This window comes from Podarcis filfolensis, assembly GCF_964270895.1.
Source record: "Podarcis filfolensis genome assembly, chromosome: 10".
Taxonomy (NCBI): domain Eukaryota; kingdom Metazoa; phylum Chordata; class Lepidosauria; order Squamata; family Lacertidae; genus Podarcis; species Podarcis filfolensis.
The window spans coordinates 69,163,275-69,189,512 of NC_139612.1; the positions used below are offsets into that span (position 1 = coordinate 69,163,275).

A 26,238-nucleotide genomic window follows, 5' to 3' on the forward strand; every position below is an offset into this window, starting at 1 on the left:
GGTACTTCTATGTAGTTTCTGTTATGTGAGTGGTGCCACAGACCCCCTGGATGGGGTCCGTGGACCACCAGTTGGGAGTCAACTGATCTATAGTTCAATCCTAACAACGTCTAGTGGGAGGCAAGTGTTGTTGAACTCAGTGGGGCTTACATCTAGGGAAATAGGATTAGGATTGCAGCCTTAATCCCTCTCACAGTAGTAACATTAATCCAGTGCTGTGGCTTTGGGTTGAGGAATGTACCAGTCCCATTGTTTCTTCCGCGGACCTTTGTCATACAAGCAGCCCACTTGCCTGGAAACTTCCTGCTTGTGCGGCTAACCTCAATAACCGTTTTATCTCATGCCCTTGGTGTAAAGGAAGCTCTATCTAAAACTGGTATATCCATCCATCTTGACCTGTAAAACCCACTAGCCACGATGCTGTTGGCAAACAAATAGAACAGGAACTCTGACTTTTTTCGCAAGAGAGGCCAGGAGAATTTCTGTATGCTGCCTGGGAGCTGCTATCATGTCTTGCTCAGGGATTTTTTTGTTTGTTGAATTTTCCTCCAGCAGCTTCTTCCTGTGAATTTTGTTGCTATCCTAATATTACTCTGTTCTTAGGACCAAGCTCTGTGGGTGTTTGCTTGTAATTGTGGAAGGCATTGAAATATCTTTACACCTTCATGAATATAAGCAAGCATTAAAATATCTAACCTGTAGCATGTGCTGTAAAGTTAGAATATAGACTGCCCTAGGATCAGTCCTAATTACAAGCCTAGCTCCACTCTTTAACTGAAAACATGTTAGCCTGTTTGCAAGTTGCTTTTGGCTCACAGCAAAAGCTACTTCAAAGTACTTAGTCTAGTAATGGAGCTGCTGAAGCCATTTTACTTCCTGACATCCTCTTAGCACAGGCATCCCCAACCTTCGGCCCTCCAGATGTTTTGGACTACAATTCCCATCATCCCTGACCACTGGTCCTGTTAGCTAGGGATCATGGGAGTTGTAGGCCAAAACATCTGGAGGGCTGCAGGTTGGGGATGCCTGTCTTAGTACCACCAGGAATAGTATCTCTACATATTATAGCTGCCCTGAACCAAGTAGGAGAAATGGACTCTTGTGGAAAAAATCGAGGCACTGCAATAGGTTAAACTGCAGCAGTTGCCGTTGGGGCATCTTATCCTGGAGTAAATCTAGATTTTCAAGTTTGAGACTGGGCACTGAACCAACCAAGAACGTGTAGGCAGGATCTTGCTTGCCTAATGCTAACTAACAGCACTGACTGACTCTGCCATGTTTAACCCTTGCTGTGCCCTCTATAAAATCTGTTGGTGGTGAAGTGGGGATAATGGATCCAGATTTCTCAAAGGCTTAAAATTCTTTGGTTGGCAATAAAAGTAGTAGCTTCAGGGCAGGACTTCTGTGCAAAGGCTTAGAATTAATTGAGATGACCTGTCCTACTCGTGTTGCAGATACTTTCAAAGAAACTAGAAGACACTGGGCTTCAGGTACACAGCTTTTCAGTCAAGTTGCCTCCCAAAGCAGGTTACATTGAACACCCAGAACATACACTATAATTAAGGGTGTAAATTCAGAGGGGGCTGTCCCTTCTCCAGAGAAAGGGAAGAGTGGTTCCAGGCAGACTTGGCTGGCAATAGAGACGTATAGCCCTCCCCATTTCTCTGCATTCTCTTTTGGCTCCTGACAGCACATTCTTACTCATTATCCGGGTGCTGTTGGAGTATTCTAAGGCAGAGAAGTCATGTGAGGATTGCCTTGCAGCAGCACATGCAAATCTGGCTTTGCGCTTTCTCTGCTTTTCTCCCCAAGCATGACCACCAGGCTTCCTGCTTTAGGTTCCGTGTGGAGGCAGGGAAAAGCACGAGCTAAACTTGAAGATGTCGGTTGCTAAAGGAAGTGGAAGTGACTGGGCATGTGGCCGATTTCTCCTCGCCTGCCCACAGAGCCACGCCTCTGGAATCCTCCCTTGCTTTGGGCTGGGTAGCTGTGCAGTGTTGGCAGGCTGATGTGTCAAGCTATTGAAATATGCTTTGGAATATTTGAGGAGGTCTGGCTTGGCTGTGCTTTTCTTGGTGGAAATGTTCCTCCAAAACAGTGCAGTCTACCACTCGGGTGTCGATTGTAAAGCAAAAGCTGTTCTCCCGGCTTAGCAGACGGATGGTATACTTGTCACACCTTAACCGGTTGGCAATAGCTTTCACTTGCAGCACGGAAGTCAGCTTTGAAAAGGACCTGCCCAAGTAAACATATTCTGCACTCTTCTGCAAATTTCCCCAGCATTGTGGCTTTAATGCACCGGTCGGTTTTTTGTTTGCATATCCGGGAGTGCAGAGCTTTCAGGCTTTCAGATTGCTTTGTGTGCCAGTTTATAGAGGAGTACCTGCTGACAGGATACCACCTTGATACAGGTTTGCTTCAAGACATTAGTTAATAAATAACAGCTGGCAATTTTCCCCAGTTGCTTCCAGTGCTAGTCTTCTGTTCCTACGTCCACATTTTCTGTTGCAGTAATTGGACAAGTTGCCTTTTCCAGCGGCCACCTGCTTAGATTCACTTAGCACAGGGTAGTGGTTCTCCCATCGTCACCACCTCCATCGGAAGCTCTGGTAGATTGTGAACGAAAGAGCAAAACCCGAGGGCTTCCTTGGTTTAATGTTGCCGCTTGTTTCTCTCTCACACAGGAATGTATTCTGTCTGGCATAATGTCGGTGAATGGGAAGAAGGTTCTTCACATGGATCGCAATGCTTACTATGGAGGTGAAAGTGCATCTATTACACCCCTGGAAGATGTGAGTATCCCCAGACAGCTTTATGTTGTGAATACTCAGATTCTGCTTAATTTCTCTGCCGAAATTAGACAAAACTAAAGCAGCATTCATGTGCATGGTGCTGCTTTACTCTGTCCCTGCCCCACCAAGCTTACCAGTTAAAACGGGCAGGGAGCCTGGATTCCTCCAGACATTGTTGGGACTACAGTTCTTCATCCCAGACCCTGCAAGCTGAGGCAAGCGGGAGTCAGGAGAAACACAGGCTATCCACCCCGATTTAAAACACAGGATGCAACTGAGGCATGGCTAGGGAGTCGGGGGGATTCATAGAAATTTGGTCCACTTGCAGACCTTTTTGCCTGGTGCTTCATCCTTGTGAAGAGAGAGCATCTTTCACAAGTAATAGACCTCCATCATTGTGCAGGGCTCTGCAGAGTTTAAGAGGACCTAGGGGGCTTGCAGCCTATAAATCAGTGCAGGAGACAACAGGAAGTTGTGGGGAGAGATGGCGTAAATTAGAAAGGCATGTGTTATTTCAGCTTCATGTATTGAACCTTGTCATGCTTGAACATGAAGCCTAAGGGGTGATTCCATGGAAGAAGGCAGGTTTTTAAGGAGGGGATTGAAGGGGGGTGGGTGGCAGTGTGGAATGTGTCCTAGAATAGGGCAGTTCTGCAGCCTGCAGAACTAATTGGGCCCACCAGAACTTGCACACTTCCCCTGTGAGGCTGTTTTGGCCAAGCCACGCCCACCTGCTCTACATCTGATGACATCAGGGGCAGGGCAGGTAATGGTACAGCTGGGGGACCAATGAGAGTTTGCAGGCACCACTGATCAGTTGATTGGCAGCACCTGCAAAGCCCTAGACTCACAGTGCTTTGGAAGCGGCAACAATCAACTAATTGGTGGGCCCTCGTGGTGTTCTGTGCATGGCACTTTGCAAGCCCTGATCCGCTCACTCAGTAGCAGTCTGGCTTTTGCATCTAGCACTCTGGGGCAGGATTTGAGTAGGTGTTCCGGAACCACAAAGTAGTAGGTAGCTTGATTACTGAGTTAGCTTACACACAGGATTTGTGTAGCCCTCTTGGAACGTCGGGCCCCTTATATTTGCAGCTAATGCTAGATTCTCAAGTTGCTACAATGGATTTATTCTCAATCTGTGTATGTAATTCTGCAGCAAGGCTGCTGAAAAAGTTCATTTTTGCCTTCAGTATCCTAAATAGGCAGATTTTCCTCGGAGCAAATCTGGCTTAATTGGCATAAAATGGCTTCTGGTTGCATTAGTCTGCAGATCATCTGATAGGCTTTTCTCTAATTTGAAAGGCTCAGGGGTGGGGTGGACAAAGCTTCTAAACCAGAGGGCTGTCATACCAGCCGCTCCTGGCTTGGTACTGCCAAGCACTGCACTCCCATATAGGCAGAGCAGCAAGGAGCCTGTCAAATCCAAATTCTGGCACTAACTTGCATAAATATGAAACTTGCATAGGTTTCTCATCTTGTCTTTTCAGCCGCTTTCATTTGCAGAATTGTTTATTTTCGTCATATTTAAGGCCAAGCCATGTTCCTTCCCTAGATGTATTTGTGACAATAAACCACCCCACTCATATAAAATACCAAACCATACAACAGAATATGAAATGTCATAGAAACAACAAAGAATAATCACAAAACAGCTGACATATCAAAGGATATTTCAATAACTGAATTGGCCCATTAGCATGAAAAGGTGTTCAGGCAGTGAGGACATCTGTTGAAGCTCTGCTAAAAGGGACTTCCACAGCTTGGGATAGGTAGCACTAAATACCTGACTTCTAGGTGAATAATAATAATAATTTAGTATTTATACCCCGCCCATCTGGCTGGGTTTCCCCAGCCACTCTGGGCGGCTTCAAACAGAATATTAAAATACAATAGTCTATTAAACATTAAAAGCTTCCCTAAAGAGGGCTGCCTTCAGATGTCTTCTAAAAGTCTGGTAGTTGTTTTTCTCTTTGACATCTGGTGGGAGGGCGTTCCACAGGGCGGGCGCCACTACCGAGAAGGCCCTCTGCCTGGTTCCCTGTAACTTGGCTTCTTGCAGGGAGGGAACCGCCAGAAGTCTCTCGGCACTGGACCTCAGTGTCCAGGTAGAACGATGGGGGTGGAGATGCTCCTTCAGGTATACTTGACCAGGGTCGTTTAGGGCTTGAAAGGTCAGCACCAACACTTTGAATTGTGCTCGGAAACGTACTGGGAGCCAGTGTGAAGCCTGTTGTGCTTCTGAAACATGGATGACTTCCCAGTGGTCCTCTGGGTGGTCTTGGTGATGGAGCAATCCTTAAGGTGTCCTGACCCAGGTTGTTCAGGGCTTTGTATATTAATACAAGAACCGCAAAGCTAGCCTGGTGGCGCCTGGGTAGCCAGTGCAGATTTTCGCAGAGGTGCCCCATCCTGTCAGGTGCCTGCCCCATCAGCAGCCAAGCTGATGCATTCAGCACCAGCTGGAACTTCTGGACCCAAGTTATGTAGAGCACAGTCTCGAGGTTACCTATGCATGCACTGCAGGGGCCAAGTAGTCCCGATCCAATTGTAGCTGGTATGCAGATGAAGCTGGTAAAAGGTACGTACTCCTACAGCAGCAATGCATCCAGGAGTGCCCCCAAGATTCCCAGGATGACATCTGGGACCAGGGATGGAGAGCTGATATGTAGGACAATTGGGTGGACTCAGCTGAGCTAGAAGTCTTTGCCTGGGGACCCGCTGCATGCTCTTAAGTACTCAGTTGACTTTCTCAGTTGACAGACCTTCCTGCAGGCATAACCACAGTCCTAACCACACAACTTCTTGTCTTCAAAGCTGTACAAAAGGTTTAGCCTGCCGGGAACTCCACCGGAGTCCATGGGCCGGGGAAGAGACTGGAATGTGGACCTGATCCCCAAGTTCCTTATGGCAAATGGTGAGTGGTTGGCATCTTCCTTGGTGGCCTTCTCTAAAACGTCAGGTTTCTTCTCTTTATTTTAATGCCACAAATACCTGAGTAGGTTGCTCTCCTCTGTATGCCAGTCTTCCAGCTCCCCTCCCCAGAGTTAGATATTAGTGCCTCCCTTTAGGTTTATCCCTTTTCAAACAGTACTGGGACCCAGTTAACTTATAGGCACTACTTCCAAGTAGGGCTGGGTGATATATCAGTATATTGTCCCAAACCAGTGTGAAGTTCATATCGTGATACTGGTTTCATGATTTTTGGCTTGGCAATATATCGCAAATCGGTGTGCATGTGTGTGTGCTTTACAAAAATCACAAAGTGGGAAAAACCATGAAGCCAGCCAATGTTTCTCTTGATTTCTGCAGCCCCTGTTAACTCAGCCAGCTCAGCTCTCCCCTCCCCGGCAGCGAATCACAAAAGCAGGCACCAGCAAAAATGGCGCAGGAATAACCGTGAAGCCAACCAGTGTGTCTACATAGCTCCATCCTTATTTCAGATATCGTGATATATTGATATATTGCAATGTTTAGCTGGTGATATAACATGATGTTGGCAACCACATATTGCTCAGCATTACTGTTCAACTGTACACCGTTCCACCCTTATTTCAGACATTGTGATATATCAATATATCGCGATGTTTAGCTGGCAATATATTGTGATATTGAAGACCAGCTATTGCCCACCCCTATTTCCAAGTTGGTTGTCCTAGGGATCCACTGCCATAGCTTGCATATTTGCATAGCATCTGTGTTAGAATGGGCAGTATATATCCTTATATAATCAGAGCTACCGCCTTATGGCCTTTTCCAAAGGGGTACAGAGTTGCTTATTTGTGTGGGCTGCCGCAGGCAGAGTGCCTCACTGTGTCATCCATCCTCAGAGAAGTCTGGTCCTGGCCGAAAGCACAGATAGCCTTCCCCTCCAGTAATGAACCTAGGCCTGTCACTTCTCCATTACAAGCCTAGTTAGGCTCCTAGCTGCTGTGGAGACTAACCTGGCCCTGAGTGCACTGCAACCACCTTGGTTGCTAGGTGGCCTGCAGCCCAAATAAAAATAATAATAAAAATAATTTTAAAAAATTATTTATACCCCACCCTCCCCGGCCAGAGCCGGGCTCAGGGCAGCTAACACTAGTAAAATTACAGTAAAATCGTAATGGGGGGACCAATTTAAAATACAGGTTAAAATGCAATTTAAAATGCAGCCTCATTTTAGAAGTAGCCCGTAGATCAAGACCATAAGGGAAGGAAAACATAAGGGTCAGACGGAGTCCAAACCAAAGGCCAGGCAGAACAGCTCCGTCTTGCAGGCCCTGCGGAAAGATGTCAAGTCCCACAGGGCCCCTAGTCTCTTGAGACAGAGCATTCCACCAAGTCGGGGCCAGTACTGAAAAGGCCCTGGCCCTAGTTGAGACCAATCTAACCACTTTGCAACCCGGGACCTCCAAAATGTTGTCATTTGTGGACCTTAAGGTCCTCCACGGGGCATACCAGGAGAGGCGGTCCCACAGGTACGTGGGTCCTAGGCCACATAGGGCTTTAAATTTTTCTAGCTGGCCGTAACTGTTTGATTAAAGCAGGAGCAGGAAACAGCCGTGGCTCTCCAGCTCCCATCAGAATGAGCCAGGAAGTTAAAGGTCAGGGATGATGATTTGGGGGTCTACTGGTCCCCCATCTCTGAATTAAGCTAAGTCCAGGGCTTAATCACTTAATCTGCAGGGCTGGGTTTTGTTTTGCTTTTACAAAAAAGAGCATGCCGAGACCTTCGGTTCTCTTAGTCCTATAACTGTCAAGTGTACTGTAGCTGAAGTTCCAGAATCCTGTGCAACTCTTAGCACGTGTAGTTTTGTAAGCAGTGCCAACAACCGTATACCATATTTTTCGCTTCATAAGACACACCTAGTTTTTAGAGGAGGAAAACAAGTAAAAAAAATATTCTGAATCAAATGAGGTGACGCAGGAACCAGAGCAAGAAGAGGAGACGCCGGGACAGGAGCCATGTAAGCGGCTCTTGCTCTGCTTGCTTTACAGCGAGGCAGGAGGAGGGGCGAACGAGAGCCATGGCTCCTGTCCATCCCTCCTTACTCCTCCTGCCTCGCTGTAAAGCAAGCAGAGCAAGAGCTGCGTACATTCTCTACGCGGCTCTTGCTTCGCTTGCTTTAAAGCAAGCAAAGCGAGAGCCACACAGAGCGTGTCAGAGGCTCTCCCCTTTTCTTGTTTTAGCGAGCCAGGAGGAGCGGTGGCTCCCGTCCGTCCCTCCTCTCACCTCGCTGTAAAGCGAGCAGAGTTTAGAGCCGCTGACATGCTCTATGTGGCTCTTGCTCTGCTTGCTTTACAGCGAGCTGGGAGGAGCAAGGAGGGACGGACAGGAGCCATGGCTCTCGTCCGCCCCTCCTCCCGGCTTGCTGTATACATGGTTTGAATACATGGTTTGACTGGTCATCCAGGGTCTTTCAATGTATCTTCTTCACCTGTGCTGCCTCCAGCTGACTCTTATTCATTAAACTTGCTTTGGTTTCAGGCCAGCTGGTCAAGATGTTGCTGTACACAGAAGTCACTCGTTACCTGGACTTCAAAGTGATTGAAGGAAGCTTCGTCTACAAGGGAGGGAAGATTTACAAAGTCCCTTCGACTGAGGCAGAAGCCCTGGCGTCCAGTAAGGAGATGGAGCTTTCACAGCACTCTTCTGGCTTTCCCCACCAGAGTTCTAAGATACGGAGTCCAAAATTATTGCGCTCAAACTTCTTGCGCTCCTCAGAAATTTTTGTTCAAAAGTGTAGAACAAATTAGTACAAAAGACCGAGTCTGGTTTTAACTTATAAGCACTAAACTGAATTTGCAGTGCTTGAATTCACTGGTACAGCTTCACCATAAATGGATGGATCTGTGTGACAGATTCTTATTTATTTATAAAAAATATTTATATGCTTCTGTACCATAAGAATATACCAACTGAATATATGAGAACTTTATGTCTATGCAGGCTAGCTGAAGCATTCCTAGCGTGCCATGTTTAAGAATAATGCTTTTTCCACTTTTTACAACATAGAAAACAGGGATGAGTTCAAAGGTCTGGCTCTCATTCACTTTCCCAGCAATTATTAGTCAGATGGCCCAATCTGCACTCCTTAATGCCATTCATAAACTTGGCTTATAGTGAGGCTTATAATGAGATATCTATGCTAGAACAATCACTATCTTGCATATTCGTGGTTCCATAATAAATTTCAAAAAGCTTTTTGCAGTCTAACAGCACTTGTCTCAGTACTGTGACCATGGGTCACTCCTATTACATGCCTGTTCACACCTTCAAATAATTCTGAGGCTTGGGGCCTAAGAATTGGTGGTAAATCACTTGCTTTTGTTTGCATAAGGCCCCAAGTCCAGTCCCTGGCAATTAGTAACTTGAAGGCTCTCTAGTAGCAGAGCTAGGAAGGAGTACTGCCTCAGCTGTTGGGCCGCTTTTCCTCATTGGTATAGACTACTAAACTAGGAACGCTAATGGTCTCACTTGGTTTATGGCCACGTGCTCGGATTTGTGAGGTGAATCAGCCCGCCTTCAAACGAGGTTTATTTTTGCCCTGGTAGAAGGAATCGCTGCTCTGGAGCTTGCCAATAGCAGAGCAACGCTCCTGGTCTGAAAACACACTGACATACATTCCCAGATCAGGCCTGGCAGTTTTTGGAGAACAGGCTGTAATGGCCAAAAAAAGGGTGCAGATTCAGTATATTTGCAGATAGCTGCTCTTAAATTTCTGCATGTTTGCTGGTGGGCAAGGTGGAAAACAATGTGCCAAAGTCAGCTGGGTGTCTTCTGAGGAGAGGTAGTTGGGGAAACCAAACTGGAGAAGGCCTGACAGTGCCTCAGTTTCGATGCTTACCTAAACTGCAGCAGTGTTGCTGCTGAAATGCAAGTCCAGTAACTTATCCCAGGTTGGTGCTGAAACCCCCCTCTTGTGGATCCAGAAGAAGTTTGCAGCCTAACTTTCGGAAAAGGTTCTGTTTTCTGACCTGTCTCCTTGTTTTGTAGGTCTGATGGGCTTGTTTGAAAAAAGGCGCTTCCGGAAATTCTTGGTGTACGTTGCCAACTTTGACGAGAACGATGCCCGCACTTTCGAAGGTGTCGATCCCAAGAAGAACACGATGCGTGATGTGTACAAGAAGTTTGACCTGGGCCAGGATGTCATAGATTTCACAGGCCACGCCCTTGCACTGTACAGAACTGATGAGTAAGTGGCAGAGAGAGAGAGAGAGAGAGATGCCTGTTCTGGGTGGGGTTCCACTCTTCCTGAAGAGACAGGTGTGCAGTAGTGCGAGGGTGCTTCTTGTTCCATTGCTTGCGGCTCAAGCGGCCTCCATGTCTGGAAGCCCCTTTGGCCAGTTCAGCAGCTGTGACTGCTGCTACAGGATTGAGACAGCGCAGCCACAATGGCCCAACTGGACTGTTGCCATGTGCTTTATGTGGGGCTGCCCCTACGGCTCATGCAGAGGCTGCAGCTGGTGTAAGTTATTGCAGTCTGGCTCTTGATAGGAGCTGGTTGTTGACAACATGGGACATTACTACTGAAGAATCTGCCCCGTTTGTCTGTACGCTACTGGACCAAATTGTTTTTTTAAATGTATCTTTATTAATTTAAAATACATTTATGAAAAACAGACATACATGCAAGTAAAAAATCAATCAAACAAACAAATAACAGAAAAATCAAACAAACCACCACACTATAAGACATAAGAATATAATTCTCATCATATATACTCCTGGTATTGAGAACAATTAAAAAATTTATAGAAAAGAGATTTAAAACTGACTTCCAATTAATCTCACTGTACTTTGTTACTGGACCAAATTTAAGGTCTTGCCTCAGGCCTTTGGCTGGTTAACATTCTACGGTCTTTTAAATGTGTTTTGGGGTGACGCGGTCATTGGTTTATTTTTGCTTTATTATGTATTTTGTATTATGTTGTGAACCACCCTCCAATCTTCTAATGAAGAACAATATACAAATTTAATTAGTAGCAGTAGTAATGTAAAGCCAAAAAACCTACCTGAAGGACTGTCTTTCTCCATGCATTCCTGCCTGTTTTTGAGACCTGGGGAAGCATGAACAGCTGTTTGGCCACAAGAAAGGGACCATTTAGCGTGCTAGGGCTTATATTGTGGAATTAATGAGGCAGGTTTATTTTCTGTGTTTGAGTGCCAGCTTCAAACATTTTTATTTACACCAGCTCGCACTGTCACGTGACCCAATTCTATATTCTTCTGATCCGCACTTTACAAGGTCGGTCCCCCCCATCTAGTGGTATAGAAATGTGTAATTTTTAAAAAGTGCTCATGAGAAACATCTTGTGTGCTAAGATTTAAGAGAGGCTTTTGTGTTCTAGTGCAGTGCGTAACTGAAGTTTGAGTTAGTGGAGAAACATCTAAAGGAAGAGTGGAACCGATTCATTCATTTTATTTTATAAAATTTGACTGTAAAAGTCCTCAAGGAGTTTACAGAAAACCATAAACAAAGTGGTTATTAAGAAAGCTTAATAATAAGACTTTTGAAAAGTTAAAATAACGGTAGACCAAAAATATTAAGACTCTCATCCCTAAACCTCTTTAGATGTTTAGACATAGAAGTGCAGAGAAACGCACAAAGGCAGTGATCAAGCCAGGTGTCTGAAAAGCTGATCCTCATTATATAAACTCTCCTCTTCCCCTCAGCTACCTAGACCAACCCTGCCAGGAAACAATCAACAGGATTAAACTGTACAGTGAGTCTCTGGCTAGATACGGCAAAAGTCCCTACCTGTATCCCCTTTATGGCCTGGGAGAGCTGCCCCAAGGATTTGCAAGGTGAGAGAACCTTTCTTTCCTTTTTCCTTTTTGGCAAGTGGCTCCACTGAATTGCCTATCCGTTCTCTGCACTCGCAGGCTTTGGGGCTCCCTTCCTTTCTGCTTCCAGGCCCCTCTGATTTTTCTGTGGAATCGACATGCAGCTGGCAGAGGAATTGTCTGCCACGGGGGGGATTTTCCCTTGGGAAATCAATGGGCAGCTGCTGCCTTTACCATGGGCCTCCTCAGCGAGAGGCTGGGCTGCGTGGGACCCATGTGCAAAGCCAATTGCCTGACCCATAAGAGGCTTGGGGGTCTCAATGAGTCGTGTGGCTGGAGCACACAGCCACCTGCGCGGTGAAAACTGAGAGAAAGGGAATGAGTTGCTGTTAGTCCTCAGTACAGCCACTCTGTGCAACCCAAGCCCTAAAGACCAAGGCATGGTATAATACCCTCCCAGCAGAGTTGCCTGCAAGCAGGGGCATAGGAGGGAGAGGGTGTCGTCCTTGGCACACCGCGGGGGTCAGCACTTAGCGCAGGGCCTGACCTGCAGCACGCCTGAGTTACGCATCTCTCCTGGGAGTGATGTGGTGGCTCAGGGCCCCGCGCTGCCTGAAATGGCAGCGTGGGGCTTGCCAGGCAGACTCCATGGGCAACTCGGTGCGCTGCTCCTGTGCGCCAATCCCCATACCGCCCCCGTGTAGCGCCCCCCTGCATGGCTCGCACGGCCCCCGCCGCTCTGGGTGCTGGAGCAGCTAGCTACACCCCTGCCTGCGAGTAAAGGCATTGTTCCCCTTGTCTGGCTCAAATTCCTTTTCCTGGCAAACACGGGGCTTCCAAACTTATCGCAGAGTCAAAGCCTTCCAGTTCTAATAAGCCAATCTAGGAAAGAGCTTCTCCATTGCCTTTTGTGTACAATTTTCCATACTTTGGATACACTGCCCGTGCTTTAATGTGGGCTGTGGGACCTTGTGTCTGGGGGGGCTGCATGCTCCTTCCATAGCCAGCCCGCCCCCCGGCTGTTGGCAGGACTGTGGGTCTCAGCTGCCTGAACTTGTGATCAGCTCACTTTGCCAGGTGGGCATAGAATTGCAGGCTTTGAAGGGACCCCGAGGATCGTCTAATCCAGTGGTTCTCAACCTGTGGGTCCCCAGATGTTGTTGGACTACAACTCCCATCATCCCTGAGCTCTGGCCTTGCTAGCTAGGGGTGATGGGAGTTGTAGTTCAACAACATCTGGGGACCCACAGGTTGAGAAAGGCTGAATTCTAATCCAGCCCCCTGCAAGGCAGAAATAGGCAGCTGTCCCATACAGGGATCGAACCCGCAACTGGCACCGCCGGCACCGCTCTGAGCTATGTTACTTCATTGACAGGTTAAGCGCTATCTATGGAGGCACCTACATGCTGAACAAACCGATTGAAGAGATCGTCATAGAAAACGGCAAAGTGGTTGGAGTGAAATCGGAAGGGGAGGTACGGTAATGCGACTTTGTTTTTCTCTTCCGCTCAAAACTTGTTTGCCATTCGCTGGCTCCTCTGCTGGGATGGGAAAACAGGGCTGAAAAGCTCCAAGGTGATAGATCTGCAGGTCCCGGTTGGGTTTTGTGCTTGAATGCAGTTATCACCCTTGGCCAAACTGGTGGCAGAATTAACACAAATGGAGTCATTCAGCTCTCACTTCTCTGGATGCCCCTGCCTCCCCCTTCTTTATAGCAGCTTGGACAAGTGGGCTGTGCCCCACAGAAACTTATGCCATGGGAATTCAAGCTTTCACAGGGTTCTTTGTTCTGCAGAAGGATACCCTGGGCTCTCTGTGCAACAGATTAACATGGCTGCTTCCCTGAAACGTCATCTGTGAACTTCTCGAAGCATAACTGATAGAAGTTTGGGGTCATCCTTTGTGTTCCTCTTCTCCTTTCTCCCCACACCAAGTTGGGGAAGGTGCTTGTTGGCATCTATAGATGCTGGTGTTGATGTATTGCCCTGCTAATGCTTCCCTCTGAGTAATCTTGTGCAGCATTCCCAGCTAAGTTGAGTCTTTACAGCAGCCTTCCTTGACCTTGGGTCCCTAAATGTGGTTGGACTCCAACTTCCATTGTTTCCTAGCCAGCAGGGCCTGTGGTCAGGGATGACTGGAATTGTAGTTCAAGAACATCCAGGGACCTAAAGCTGAGAAGAAGGCTGCTCTGGGTTGAAATTGCTGAGGGCATAACTATTGATAGAAAGCAGAAGCATGCGTGCGTGCGCGCACGCACACACACACACACACACAAAAACAGAGAGCATTGAAAAGGCCCTAGGACATGTTCAGTTGGGTGGTGAGGGAGGGTTGACTACGGGATGTCAATGCCTATCAACTGCTGTGGCAGGTGGATGTTGCAGGGGTCAGCAACCTTTTTCAGCAGGGGGCCAGTCCACCATCCCTCAGACCTTGTGGGGGGCCGGACTATATTTTGAAGAGGAAAAAAAACCAAATTCCTATGCCCCACAAATAACCCAGAGATGCATTTTAAGTAAAAACACACATTCTACTCATGTAAAAACACCAGGCAGATCCCACAAATAACCCAGAGCTGCATTTTAAATAAAAGGACACAGTCTACTCATGTAAAAACACGCTGATTCCTGGACTGTCCGTGGGCCAGATTGAGAAGGCGATTGGGCCGCATCTGGCCCACAGTTCTTAGATTGCCTACCCCTAGTTAGAGTCTCAGTGTGGGCAAAGGATGGGGAGAAATACTATCCAAGGCACTCCTTGTCCTTGCCAAAGCATTTCTTCATTCTTTCCTACTCTGCTTACTAGAAAGTAGCTTTCCTGCGCGCAGATTTAGAAGCAGCAGGGCCCAGGGGGAGGCTGGTTGTGTTGCTGACCCTTCACTGCCCTTCCCAGCAGAGCAGAATTGGAGCAAACTTTGACCCCTTCAGGGGAGTGGAAGATTAATAATAATATCATTTATATCCTGCCCATCTGTCTGGGTTTCCCCAGCCACTCTGGGCGGCTCCCAGCAGAGGCCTAAAAACAGAGTAAAACTTCAAACATTAAAAGCTTCCCTAAACAGGGCTGCCTTCAGATGTCTTCTAAAAGTCAGATAGTTGTTTGTTTCCTTGACCTCTGATGGGAGGGCATTCCACAGGGCGGGTGCCACCACTGAGAAGGTCCTCTGCCTGGTTCAAATGGGGTGTGGCAGCTGTATCAGACAGGCGCTGGCTGAGCCACTCTTGTAGTATTCTTCCTGATGAACCTTGACATCCAGTCGGTTTGAAAACGAAAGGGCCCCTAAACTGGTGCCTCCTCCCCTGCAGATTGCCCGCTGCAAGCAGCTCATCTGCGACCCCAGCTATGTCCCGGAGAGAGTGAAAAAGGCCGGCAAAGTCATCCGGGTCATCTGCATCTTGAGCCACCCAATCAAGAACACCAACGATGCCAACTCGTGCCAGATAATCATTCCCCAGAACCAGGTTAACAGGAAATCGGGTAAGCTTGGAAGATGAGGTCGGTTCGCTTGAGCCATACGGCTCCTGCAGCCTCTCTTGTTGATGTGTCGTGTCATGAACGAGTGACCCAAGACAAACCCCAGTAGGAACTGCTAAAAAATGAGTGGTGTGTTGATGGTTCTCTTCTTATTTAGTAGACTACAACTAAGTCAGGTGAGATTGACAGGTGGCATAAACCAGCATATTCCTTCTGGGATTGGACATTTCCTGGAAGACCACAGCCATTTTCATTGACCAAGGTAGCCTAGACATACCTACCGTATTTTTCGCTCTATAAGACACACCTTTTCCCTCCTGAAAAGTAAGGGGAAATGTGTGTGCGTCTTATGGAGCGAATGCAGGCTGCACAGCCACCCCAGAAGCCAGAACACGAGAGGGATCACTGCGCAGCGATCCCTCTTGCTGTTCTAGCTTCAGGCTTAGTCCCTCAGTCCCTTCCCCCACCTCCCGGAAAAGCCCCCAAGAGCCGTCCTCCCTTTAAAGAGCTGCACGGAGCGTGTGTCTTGGGGGCTTTTCTCCGAAGAAGGAGAAGGGCAGCCCGTCAGTGACGCGGCTCATGAAAGGGAGCACTGAGCAGAGCCTGGGATGCATACAGGCTCTGCTCTGCGCTCCCTTTAAATAATAATTTTTTTCTTGCATTCCCCCTCTAAAAACTAGGTGCGTTTTATGGTCAGGTGTGTCTCATGGAGCAAAAAAATATGGTAATTCTGTAGAGGAGCAAAGCTTTGTATCATTATCCTTTTGAAGCTGTTTTCGGGATAATTGGATTTTGTAGAAATTGCTGGAGTAGGAGCAGTGGTTCGGCTTCTTGTTAACATGTTTCTCAGGATTCTGCCTCTTCATTGGGCAGACTCTTTTTCCAAGTTCTTTTTTCTTTACTGTATTGTTTCAGAGAATGCTCATGTTATCTATATTATCTATATTTTGTGTTTATGTGAAGCATTTTTGACACAATCTTCGGTTGAAAAAAGGCTTCCAGGGCTGCTTTGCAAATGTCAGCAATAAGACAGTTTAGACTTCCTGTTTGTGACCAAAAAAAGAGAGATTTGGAGGAAAAGCAAACTGTTTCTTAGTTAGGGAATTCTTGTAATGACCAGCTGGAACGGAAGAGTTTTAATAGATCTCTTGGTGCTACTGAATGAGACTGACTTATTACTGGATAAAATCCCTAATACTTAACACCTCGGTCTAGATTTGAGGGTCCAAGTAGAGCTCTTTACATGCTTGAGTCTGGATCCTTCCCGCGGCATCAGTGCTCTTGCTAACTTATAGAGCTCTCCTAACAGATACTTCTGGGATGACTTCCTGTTCTGGTGGGCTGGGCACACTCTACAGAGCCTGGGCTGCAGCATCCTGCTGTGTTTCTGCTGCAAGTCTTAATTCAGCCGCGTGTTGTGACGGGGATGGCAAAGCAGCTCAAGCCAGAAACGGGGTCCCCTGACTCCTGCCCCTTTTGTCTCTCTTAGACATCTATGTCTGCATGATCTCATCCGCGCACAACGTGGCAGCGCAAGGGAAGTACATCGCCATTGTGAGCACTACCGTGGAGACGAACGACCCAGAGAAGGAGATCAAGCCTGCCTTGGAGCTCCTTGAGCCTATTGAGCAGAAGTAAGTTCCCCTGCTCCAAACTCGCCATCTTCGCTTGGAGGCAAAGGGCCTGTTGAGCTCCGGAAGAGGGGTCACTTGGCAGAGGAAAGCCACCCCCACACCTGCCATGCATTATGGGTTATTTGAGCATACATATTCTAGGAACTGAGGGACGCGGGTGGTGCTGTGGGTTAAACCACAGAGCCTAGGGCTTGCTGATCAGAAGGCCGGCAGTTTGAATCCCCGCGCCGGGGTGAGCTCCCATTGCTCGGTCCCTGTTCCTGCCAACCTAGCAATTCGAAAGCACGTCAAAGTGCAAGTAGATAAATAGGTACCGCTCCGGCAGGAAGGTAAACGGCGTTTCTGTGTGCTGCTCTGGTTCGCCAGAAGCGGCTTAGTCATGCTGGCCACACGACCCGGAAGCTGTACGCCGGCTCCCTCAGCCAGTAAAGCAAGATGAGCGCCACAATCCCACAGTCGGTCACGACTGGACCTAATGGTCAGGTTTACGTTTTATTCTAGGAACTGCTTGTTTTGAGGCCACTTGTGGAGGGGTTCTGTGTGTGAGAGGGAGTTCATTTCACTGTCAAACAGCTCTTACCATCAAAGTTATTTCTGTTGTTTAATCTCCTTTTTTGTAACTTGGAGCCATTAGTACGAGTCCTAGCTTCCAGAGGAGAAAATAAGTTTGCTCCAACCTCCCTGGGAGAGCCCTTTAGAAACATACTTAAAAGCTTTTTTCAGAATTGCCATTAAAAGTGATTTTTCTTTTCTCATCTCCCTTAGGTTTGTTAGCGTCTGCGACCTGTTTGCACCAACTGACCTGGGCAGAGAGAGCCAGGTTTGTATGAATTGGGAAGCAAAAGACCACACGCCCTGGTGGATGGGATGGAAGGGGAAAGCTTTGACAGTAAACCCCCTTGCTTGCGGTTTCTTCTAGATCTTTATTTCTCGCACCTACGACGCAACCACCCACTTTGAGACGACGTGTGATGACATCAAAGACATTTACAAGAGGATGATGGGATCAGAGTTCGACTTCGAAGAGATGAAGCGGAAGAAGAACGATATCTACGGAGAGGAGGACCAGCAGTAACGGTGCTTTTTTAAGTCTTAACTTAGAGATCTAAATTGGCTGGTGTTGGGGGTGTGTGTTACGTATACACAGAGGGACTTAAGCGAGCACCGTACGAAGTTCAATATTGTAAAAGCCTGCTTTTTGTAATCATATCTCCTGAGATTGAAAAGAAAAAAAAAAGAGTCCTGCACTGGTGAAAACGCTCCTCCCCTCTTTGGATATAATCATGTGTTAATTATTCTTTAAACGAGGTTGCTGTGTCAAAATTGGCAGATACTGACGCCCTTGACTTTTTAACTGTTGCTAACTTGACTAAAGGATGAGCAGATGCTAAAAGTTCCCTTGCTGACCTAGATTGTGGGGTGCACAAGCCCAAACCCCTAACACCTGCCTCACTTTCTCCTGACCCCTTTGTAGCCCCCTCCCTTTCCTTTTTGATCTGTGCTCCATTGAAAGCAAGTGGTGCCCTGCTGGCCATTTCCTTGTCTTTCTGCCATGCTCCCTCTCTGCCCAGGAGACGCATCCCATCCAGTCTTAAACTTCCATCGCAAAGCTGCATTACGGCCAAAGCCCACAGCAACTGCAGCCACGTGGCAGGATTTTCACCCGGTGTGCTCCTCCTCCTCCCCTCCAGCCCCTCTCTTCCCACCTCCGCCCCTCTCCTTAAAAGCTTCTCAAAACGTTTACATCTGTCGGGACACAACTGTGCCGCAAGGCTTTTTGTGTTTTCAAGGCGATAAAACTAATAAAAACAAAACTTGGTGCAAGAATGAAACTCCAAAGCAGGCAAGGTTGTGTCTGTGTTTGTGCAAGTATTTTTCTTCCTCCCTCTCCTCTTCTGTACCACGTCTGGCTTCTCAAGTGGACCAAACTGCGCTGCAGTATTGATTTGATGGAGCCTGTGGGGCTGCTTCTGTCTGGTGGGGAAGGCTCTAGATGACTTCTGTACTGCCAAGTAAAGCCAACTTCTGGAAACGAGTTCCGTGCTGTGGTCTGATTTCACCTCTCAGTCGCCCTCTCCCTTCGCCCCACGGGGTTCTGTAGATGGCATGCACAGGGCCCTGGTAACGACTTGAGGGCAAGGATCCTAGTTGGCTCTCAAATGGGTTGGGGGAAGTGGTCTAGGGTGGAGGCAGGAAGGGGGCTTTGAGCTCTCCCAAAGGGGAGGGTGTGTCCTGCTGCCTCTTGGCCCTTAGCAGATCATTTCCAGATAGTCTCAGAATAGGCAAACCTGTTAAGAACCGCCTCCTAGCTGCATTACCTTTGTTCTTGGTGTCTGGATGAAGCACTGAAAAACAAAATGGTCGTCTAGGCATATACACAGTTGGGAGCTCAGCTGTGGATCCTGCAAACTGTTGGGATACTGCTGGGGAGACAGCATTTTATTCAACAGCAGGAACAAAGGAAAAAAACATGTCTGCTTCCCTTCGAAGTGTGGTGCAGTGGTTAAGAGCGGTAGTCTTGTAATCTGGTGAACCGGGTTCGCTTCCCCCTTCCTCCACATGCAGCTGCTGGGTGACCTTGGGCCAGTCGCACTTCTCTGAAGTCTCTCAGCCCCACTCACCTCACAGAGTGTTTGTTGTGGGGGAGGAAGGGAAAGGAGAATGTTAGCCGCTTTGAGACTCCTTCGGGTAGTGATAAAGCGGGATATCAAATCCAAACTCTTCTTTTTCTTCTTCTTTGTCTCCAGTAAAACAGCTAAAAGCAAAAGCAATATACAAACGGAACTTCCCAGCAAGCGTTGGAAGTAAACAGATATGTGACACACAACAGTCATGGCTGTACCCTTTTATGGTGGAACGGAACTATATCCTAACACAAACTTCCTAGTTCTTAAGACTGCCAGGGAGATACTCTGCACCGAGAGCTGGCAGCATTCTTTCCGATGTTTGGGGGGGGGGCTTCTGTCGGCTTTACTTTCTGCTTGAACGTTTTGCAAGGTCCATCTTGCTCTCACAAACACTAGTGTAAGGTCGGAGCTTAGTTTTCATCGTTTGGATTTCTCCCTTTCCACCAAATGGTGCTCAGTGCAGTTGAGAATTTTGAAGAGCGCATTCATGCTCTCCTTGCCACCTGCCAAGAAGCAGTAACCACTAAACCAATTTGCAATAGCATATATGTCACCTAGTGCTTCAGCAATTTTAGCTAGTCCCTCTTGGAATTTGGAGAAGACTGTGGATGCAATGATGCTTGCAGACGTTTTGCCTAGTATGCAGACATGGGGTGGGTGGGTGTCCCGGTGGGAGGGTGAATGGAGGAGATCCTGGTAAGTCTAGGTCACAGGCTTATGAACATTTCCCATTGCCCATCAATATTACTGTTTCCAAGCCTAAGGATCTGCCCTAGGTAGACACAACACAACACTGATAAATTCTGACAGGACAATTACAGCAGAGAAGTCGCTAGACTACAGCACCCATCATCCTTGACCACTGGCTCTGCTGCCTGGGGCTGATGTGAACTGGAGTCCCAGCATGAGTGAGACTGGTTTCCCCATCCCTGCTCTGCAGAAAGCTTACAGTGGTGAATCTGGAGGAATGATTAGCACTTGAGGCCAACTGACGATCAATCTTCTGGAAGAACCGGGTCTTAAGGACAGATTTGAAGTGAGAATTTCAGCCTTGCGGCAATGCAGTGCTCAAACCAAACAGAATGCCCCTCTGAAGCTGGTCAATGTTGATAGCAGAAAAGACTGCCCATGCCATTATCAGATTTTATGGTAGTCAAATATAAATTCCAACCGTAGCTGCCCCAGAGGACATTGTGACTCCAGCATTTTTGATCCCTTGGAACTCGCCTTTTTCACAGCTGCCCTATACTGGCTTGACCCCTTCATTCATTAGCAACCTCAGGCCCAAAATTGCTGTCTGTCTACCTGCTGCCAACCCACACTCTGCTTTGGCAAGCTTGCAGCTCTTTGCCCCAGTGCAAAATCCACTTTACACTTAACAATGAACCACAATTTTGGAGTCTGCGGCGGTTGTCGCCCTCCCGGTCATTTGACATTGCTCGCATTGATTCAAGCCAACAACTTTTTATCCAGCTTTATTTATAAATGTTAGTTACAAAAAAAAATCTGCAAAGAGATACATTTCCGCCTCTCGTCGGTGCTGCAATTCGGGGAGGCCCTTTATTGCAACACCATAAATAGTTCAGAGAGGAAAGGAGGTTTTTAATCCAAGAATTCAAACTCTGCTATCTACAAGGGGGGTGGAGTTCTGCTTGTTACTGGTTAATACCCATCAGCAAAAGATGAATAAAAAAAACCTTGGAAGGTAACGTTCATTGCACAGTAACTTGTTTTAATGTGATTTTTAAAAAGGGGAAACCAGACCCCAAGTTGCTTGTGATTTAAGTACACCAATCACGATCCACCTGCGACTCAGTTCCGCTTTGCCACTGCACTGCTTAAATGAATCTGAGCCAGTGTCCAAAAGCATAGCAGTGAAGCTCCAGGTGGATGGAGCCTGTTAGGTACCGTATGTCTGGAAAAACTGTCTCCAACAGACTGATTCCTAAACCTTCAAGTAACACAGGTTCCCCCACCCCTCCCCTGCCCCACCCCACAATGATAATTATAATTAGCTGCACAACCCAGTCATTATAACGCTTCTTCCTATGCAAGACAATTCCTATCAATAACACAAATAATTTTCTTACAAGGTTTTTCCACATTGTGGTTAAATAAAGACGACTTTTCTCTACAACCCTTAAATAAAACAGCAGCCCTTAAATAAAACAGCTACCGTTCTATTCAAGGATGGAGTGGGGAAGAACAAGGAAAGAAAACATCCTATGCATGAGGCACAATTTTTATTGTGCAAGTCAGGAAGCAGAAAAAAATAATAATTTCTCTCCTGGGACTGAACAGGTTTGTTCAGCGTTCTGCGCCAGGACCGTGGAGGGTCAGCAAGGCATCTGTCTCTGTTACCTAAAATAAAGGGATACACATCACAGTAAGGACCACTCTTGATGCTGCTGTGTATTTCAAAATGGCAAACTGATACGGAGCAGGGAGGAGATGTTATTACACAAAAGGCACGGTCTACCATAATTCAACATCCTCTTGAATTAGGGGGAGAATACTTTGGGTCTGAGTTCAAACAGTATTTTTGTTTCCAGCAGCATCTCAGTGGTCAAAGTCTTGCTTGCTGGTATCCTTGAGGTGTCTCCTGTTGCACAGACATTTCCCCTTTCAACTCAACATCTCCAGCAGGGATGGGGAAACTGGCCCTCCAGACAAAAGTTTCCATCACAACCAGCCCACTGCCTTATTTTAAATCAGGGTTTCCCAAACTTGTGTTTCCAGCTGTTTTTGGACTACAGTTCCCATCATCCCTAACTAGCAGGGATGAAGGGAACTATAGTCCAAAAACAGCTGGAGACCCAAGTTTGGGAAACCTTGGTTGAAACCTACTGTATTTTTCGCTCTATAGGATGCACTTTTCCCCCTCCAAAAATTAAGGGAAAATGTGTGTGCGTCTTATGGAGCAAATGCAGGCTCCTTGGCTTCAGCGATAGCAATGCAAAGCTTCCAAAGCGCAGAGGGAGCGTTCCCTCCGTGCTCCGGAGGCTTTGCATTGCTTTCGCTGAAGCCTAGAGAACGAGAGGGGTCAGTGCGCACCGACCCCTCGCTCTCCAGGCTTCAGGGATAGACTCCTGGCTTCAGCGAAAGGAATCTGAAGCCTGCGGAGCGCAGCAGGAACTCACGCTACGCTCCGAAGGCTTCGGGTTCCTTTTGCTGAAGCCAGGAAAGCAAGACTCTCCTGGCTTCAGCAGAGAGGGAGAGCTGCACAGCGCCCCTTCAGCGAAGCGGGAGGAGAAATAGAAGGGGCTCCGTTTCTCCTACTGCTACGCTGAAGGGGCGCTGAGCAGAGAGGGGGAGTTTTTTTTTCTTCTTCTCCCCCTCTAAAACAAGGTGCGTCCTATGGTCTGGTGCGTCCTATAGAGCGAAAAATACGGTAATTCATATGCATATACTGCAGGTGTTCTAATCATCAAAACATCCACAAGCAGATGAAGTGGATGTCAGATCCAGGTTCAAATATCCGTCAATCCAGGAGATCACTGGCTGACATTCGGCCAGCCCCCTTCTCTCCCAAAGCTGCTGCAAGAATAAAACAGCAGGGGCTAATCATGTATGCTGCACTGAGCTCTTTGGAGGAGGCCCCACAGAACGGAAAAAGTAATGAAGATGTGCCTGGGCTGGAGACACAAGAGAGGCAGAAAAAAAACTGGGCTGTGGGTGCAGGTCTTTCACAGACCACCAGGTGGAGCCCTTCAACCGTTCTGTTCGCAGTGCGGCATCAGAAACAAGGATGATATTTTTAGTATTTTTATGGTGCTTTAGTGCTCAAAGCATTTCACATGCATGCACTTTCTTGAGGTGGGGTGAGCAACCAGACGCTGAGATTCCAGTTCCCAGAGCCAGTGTGGTGTAGTGGTTAAGAGCGGTAGACTCGTAACCTGGTGAACCGGGTTCGAGTCTCCACTCCTCCACATGCAGCTGCTGGGTGACCTTGGGCCAGTCCCACTTCTTTGAAGTCTCTCAGCCCCACTCACCCCACAGAGTGTTTGTTGTGGGGGAGGAAGGGAAAGGAGAATGTTAGCCGCTTTGAGACTCCTTTGGGTAGTGATAAAGCGGGATATCAAATCCAAACTCCTTCTTCATGTTCAATAAGGATGCTGTGAGAGCAACGATATCTGCTGACTCCTAAGGTTGCCCCCTCCCCTATAATCCTTCCAATGTAAGGGAACTCAGTATTTTATCAACCTCAAATTGCAACTATGGGGAGGAGCAGAGGGAGGGGGGTGCTTTCAGGCCCCCCTCTGGAGTTCAAGGCAGAGGTGGGGTTCAAACCGGGGCCTTCCTGATTCATCACTCTGGGGCATTGTACCAACTCATGTAAGCAATATTGCTCCAAAACCCTGTGCTGAGACCCAGGGGTCAAATGCGGCCTCTTCAAACTTCTTCATCTGGCCCTCAGAACTCCTTCCAGCTCTGTGATCCTATGACTCATCCCCAATACAGGCTCTTTATCCCCAGCCCACGCTTTGCACATCCCAAAGCATTTTGGTCTGGCTGCAAAGTGTCCCTAAAGTGATCATCCCTCTTGCTCCTCCCACTTTTGCATTTGGCCCCGCCCACCCCATTCAGTGCCCAGAAGGGACTGTGGACTTTGGTTGAAAGCAGTTCCAACCCCCCGTTCTAAAAAAAAAGCAGGGAGAGGGGCAGAATAGGGAGCGCTCACAACGCCTGCCACTCATGAAATCCGCCCGCCGCCTAAGGCTGGTGCTAGCAAGCCTTCCAGTTTTCTCCATTTGCGCTGCTCCCCGGTACAAAAAACGACCCCCGTGGTTTCCCGCTTACCAACAGCCACTTCTAAACGGTGCTGCTAAACTTTCAGCCGTCGCCACGAAAGTATTCACATCCAGCACCAGGATCCCCTTATTCTCCATGGCTTCTCGGCTGGCGCTGGGTTTCTCTGCAAGGAGCAAATGAGAAAAGGAGATGTTACTGCTGCTACCTCTGCAAAATATACAACGCCGTGAGATGGCTTCCCAACAAGCTAAATTCCAGTGAGCTGGGCCAACTCTGGGTATGTGAGAATGGAGTTGGTTGGGGGAAATGCTTGATCAGTTTTGGCCTTGTGAAACTCCTCTTAAAGCACGGGTGTCAAACACAAGGCCCGCAGGCCGAATCCGGCTCGCCAGACCTCGTCATGTGGCCCGTGGCATCAAGGGCGAGGAAGCGAGCTTCTCGTCCTTTTTACTGGTCCCGACCCAGATTTTAGGGTCCGCATTCCGGCGGAGGCTCACTGCCTTTCTAAAAAGTGACCCACGCGAACAGCCTTCCCTGCCTGCTTGCAGACAGGGCTCCAACAGACGCGCCCCGTCGGTGCTGCCTACCAGCCGGTCCCACAGCTTTTGCCTGCCTTGCGGGCCGGGCAAAGAGGCTTTCTGCTCGCTCGGTCCAGTCCGGGGCTCGCTGCGGAGGAGGCGGTCCCGCGAAGCCGAGCTCAGAGCCAGCTGCCTCCGCCCCTCGGAGCCTCCCAGGCGCGGCTGCTCGAGGGGGCGGGTCGCGCGTGCGGGGCAACTTTTGGAGCCCGAGAGAGCCGCAGAGGCTGGCAGGGAGCGAGAGCCACGCTTGGGACGCCGCTCGCTCACTCGCTCGGGCCGCAAGAAGAGGCCACTGCGGATCTGCAGCTGGCGAGGAGATGGCTGGGGGCGCGGGCAGCGGGGCTGGCTGGGGATCGCCCTGGTGGGTAAGTAGCGGGGCCGGCAGGCGGGGAAGGGAACGGCGGAGGCGAGTGGAGAGCGGGGACCCGGCGCAGGTCCTGCCACAGGCGGCGCGCTGGGAGAAGCGAAGCTGCTGCCGGTTCAGCTGCGCAGAGTGGGGTGGAGGGAGCCGGGCGGGCGGGCGGTGTGCCACACCGCAAAGCAGGGGCACCTCCCACCCCGAAGAGGACCGCGCCGGCATCTGGGCAGCTGGAGCAAAGTGGGAGGCTGCCAGCAACTTGGCTGTGGAAGCCTGGCTACGAAACACCGCCCCCCTCCCCACGCCAACACATCAGCTTTCTCCGGGCCGGAGGACTTGGCGGATAGCCCCCTCCCCGGGAACAACTGCAGCAGCTCGGGGCCCCAGCAGGACATCCTGGCCACCCGCGCCTGCAGTGCCGCTGGGGCTCCCTTGCAAGGAAGAAACTGCTGCTGTCCAAACTGCAGCTCCGTATCCTCCGATTCCTGAGTGCGGGAGCAGGGCGGGGGGAGGCAAGATTTGCTTCTGCTCTGCTCTGTTGGGACAGGCTCCTGTCTCCTCCCCGTTGGAGCTCCAGTCTGCCTGGAAGCCCATCTCGTCATCTTTTTAAAAAAATCATTATTATTTCTTCTTCTATTCTTATTTAAAATCGTACTGGAATAGGTATATTAAATAGTGTATAGGTTCAAGACAACACACACCAGTGCCTAAGGAAAAATAACTTTGATAAAGTCCTACAGATACAACCGGCCCTTTGAGGGTGACCGAACTGCTGATGCGGCCCCCGATGAATTTGAGTTTGACACCCCTGTCTTAAAGCAATTTATCTGGTCAATCGGCAGTAACAGAGAAGGGGTGCGTCCCAGCTGGGAAGCAGGAACCCAAAATGCCCATGTGTGCCTTAAGACCAGATCTCTATCAGGAAAGCAAACCTAGTGCTCTCCAGCTGCTTTTGGACTACAACTCCCATCAGCCAACGGTCGGAGGTGATGGGAGTTTTAGTGCACAACACCTGGAGAACACATGAATGTAAGCAGAGCCTGTCTGTTGGTTCAGGACAAAGTCCCATCTAGCCCAACATCCTGTTCTCACAGGGGACAATTGGGAGAGCCTGCAAGGAGGACCTGAGTGCAAGAGCGCACCCCTTGGGAATACTCGCAACTGGAATTCAGAACCACACTGCATCTGACAGTGGGTAAAATATTCCCATCATAGCTAGCAGCCATCGACTCCACGAATTTGTCTAATCCTCTTTT

The 26,238-nt window shown here is 48.5% G+C and overlaps 2 protein-coding genes across 7 annotated transcripts in view; one reads left to right on the forward strand and one right to left on the reverse strand.

Moving 5' to 3' along the window:
- The window catches only part of GDI2 (GDP dissociation inhibitor 2), a 28,011-nt gene extending 9,309 nt beyond the window's left edge, over positions 1 to 18,702 (forward strand). The window contains exons 2-11 of the mRNA XM_083572898.1: positions 2,685 to 2,792; positions 5,607 to 5,706; positions 8,260 to 8,394; positions 9,769 to 9,967; positions 11,449 to 11,580; positions 12,935 to 13,034; positions 14,865 to 15,036; positions 16,523 to 16,667; positions 17,433 to 17,487; positions 17,587 to 18,702. Of these exons, the coding sequence (XP_083429024.1) occupies positions 2,685 to 2,792; positions 5,607 to 5,706; positions 8,260 to 8,394; positions 9,769 to 9,967; positions 11,449 to 11,580; positions 12,935 to 13,034; positions 14,865 to 15,036; positions 16,523 to 16,667; positions 17,433 to 17,487; positions 17,587 to 17,742 (1,302 nt within the window). The 3' untranslated portion in view covers positions 17,743 to 18,702. The remainder of the gene's footprint in view (positions 1 to 2,684; positions 2,793 to 5,606; positions 5,707 to 8,259; positions 8,395 to 9,768; positions 9,968 to 11,448; positions 11,581 to 12,934; positions 13,035 to 14,864; positions 15,037 to 16,522; positions 16,668 to 17,432; positions 17,488 to 17,586) is intronic.
- Positions 18,703 to 20,753: 2,051 nt separating this feature from the next.
- The window catches only part of TASOR2 (transcription activation suppressor family member 2), a 61,226-nt gene continuing 55,741 nt past the window's right edge, over positions 20,754 to 26,238 (reverse strand). For all 6 annotated transcript variants that reach the window (XM_083572458.1, XM_083572455.1, XM_083572456.1 and 3 more), the window contains 2 exons: positions 24,095 to 24,209; positions 20,754 to 21,655 (listed from right to left, as the gene is read on the reverse strand). In XM_083572458.1, the coding sequence (XP_083428584.1) occupies positions 21,652 to 21,655; positions 24,095 to 24,209 (119 nt within the window). In that variant the 3' untranslated portion in view covers positions 20,754 to 21,651. The remainder of the gene's footprint in view (positions 21,656 to 24,094; positions 24,210 to 26,238) is intronic.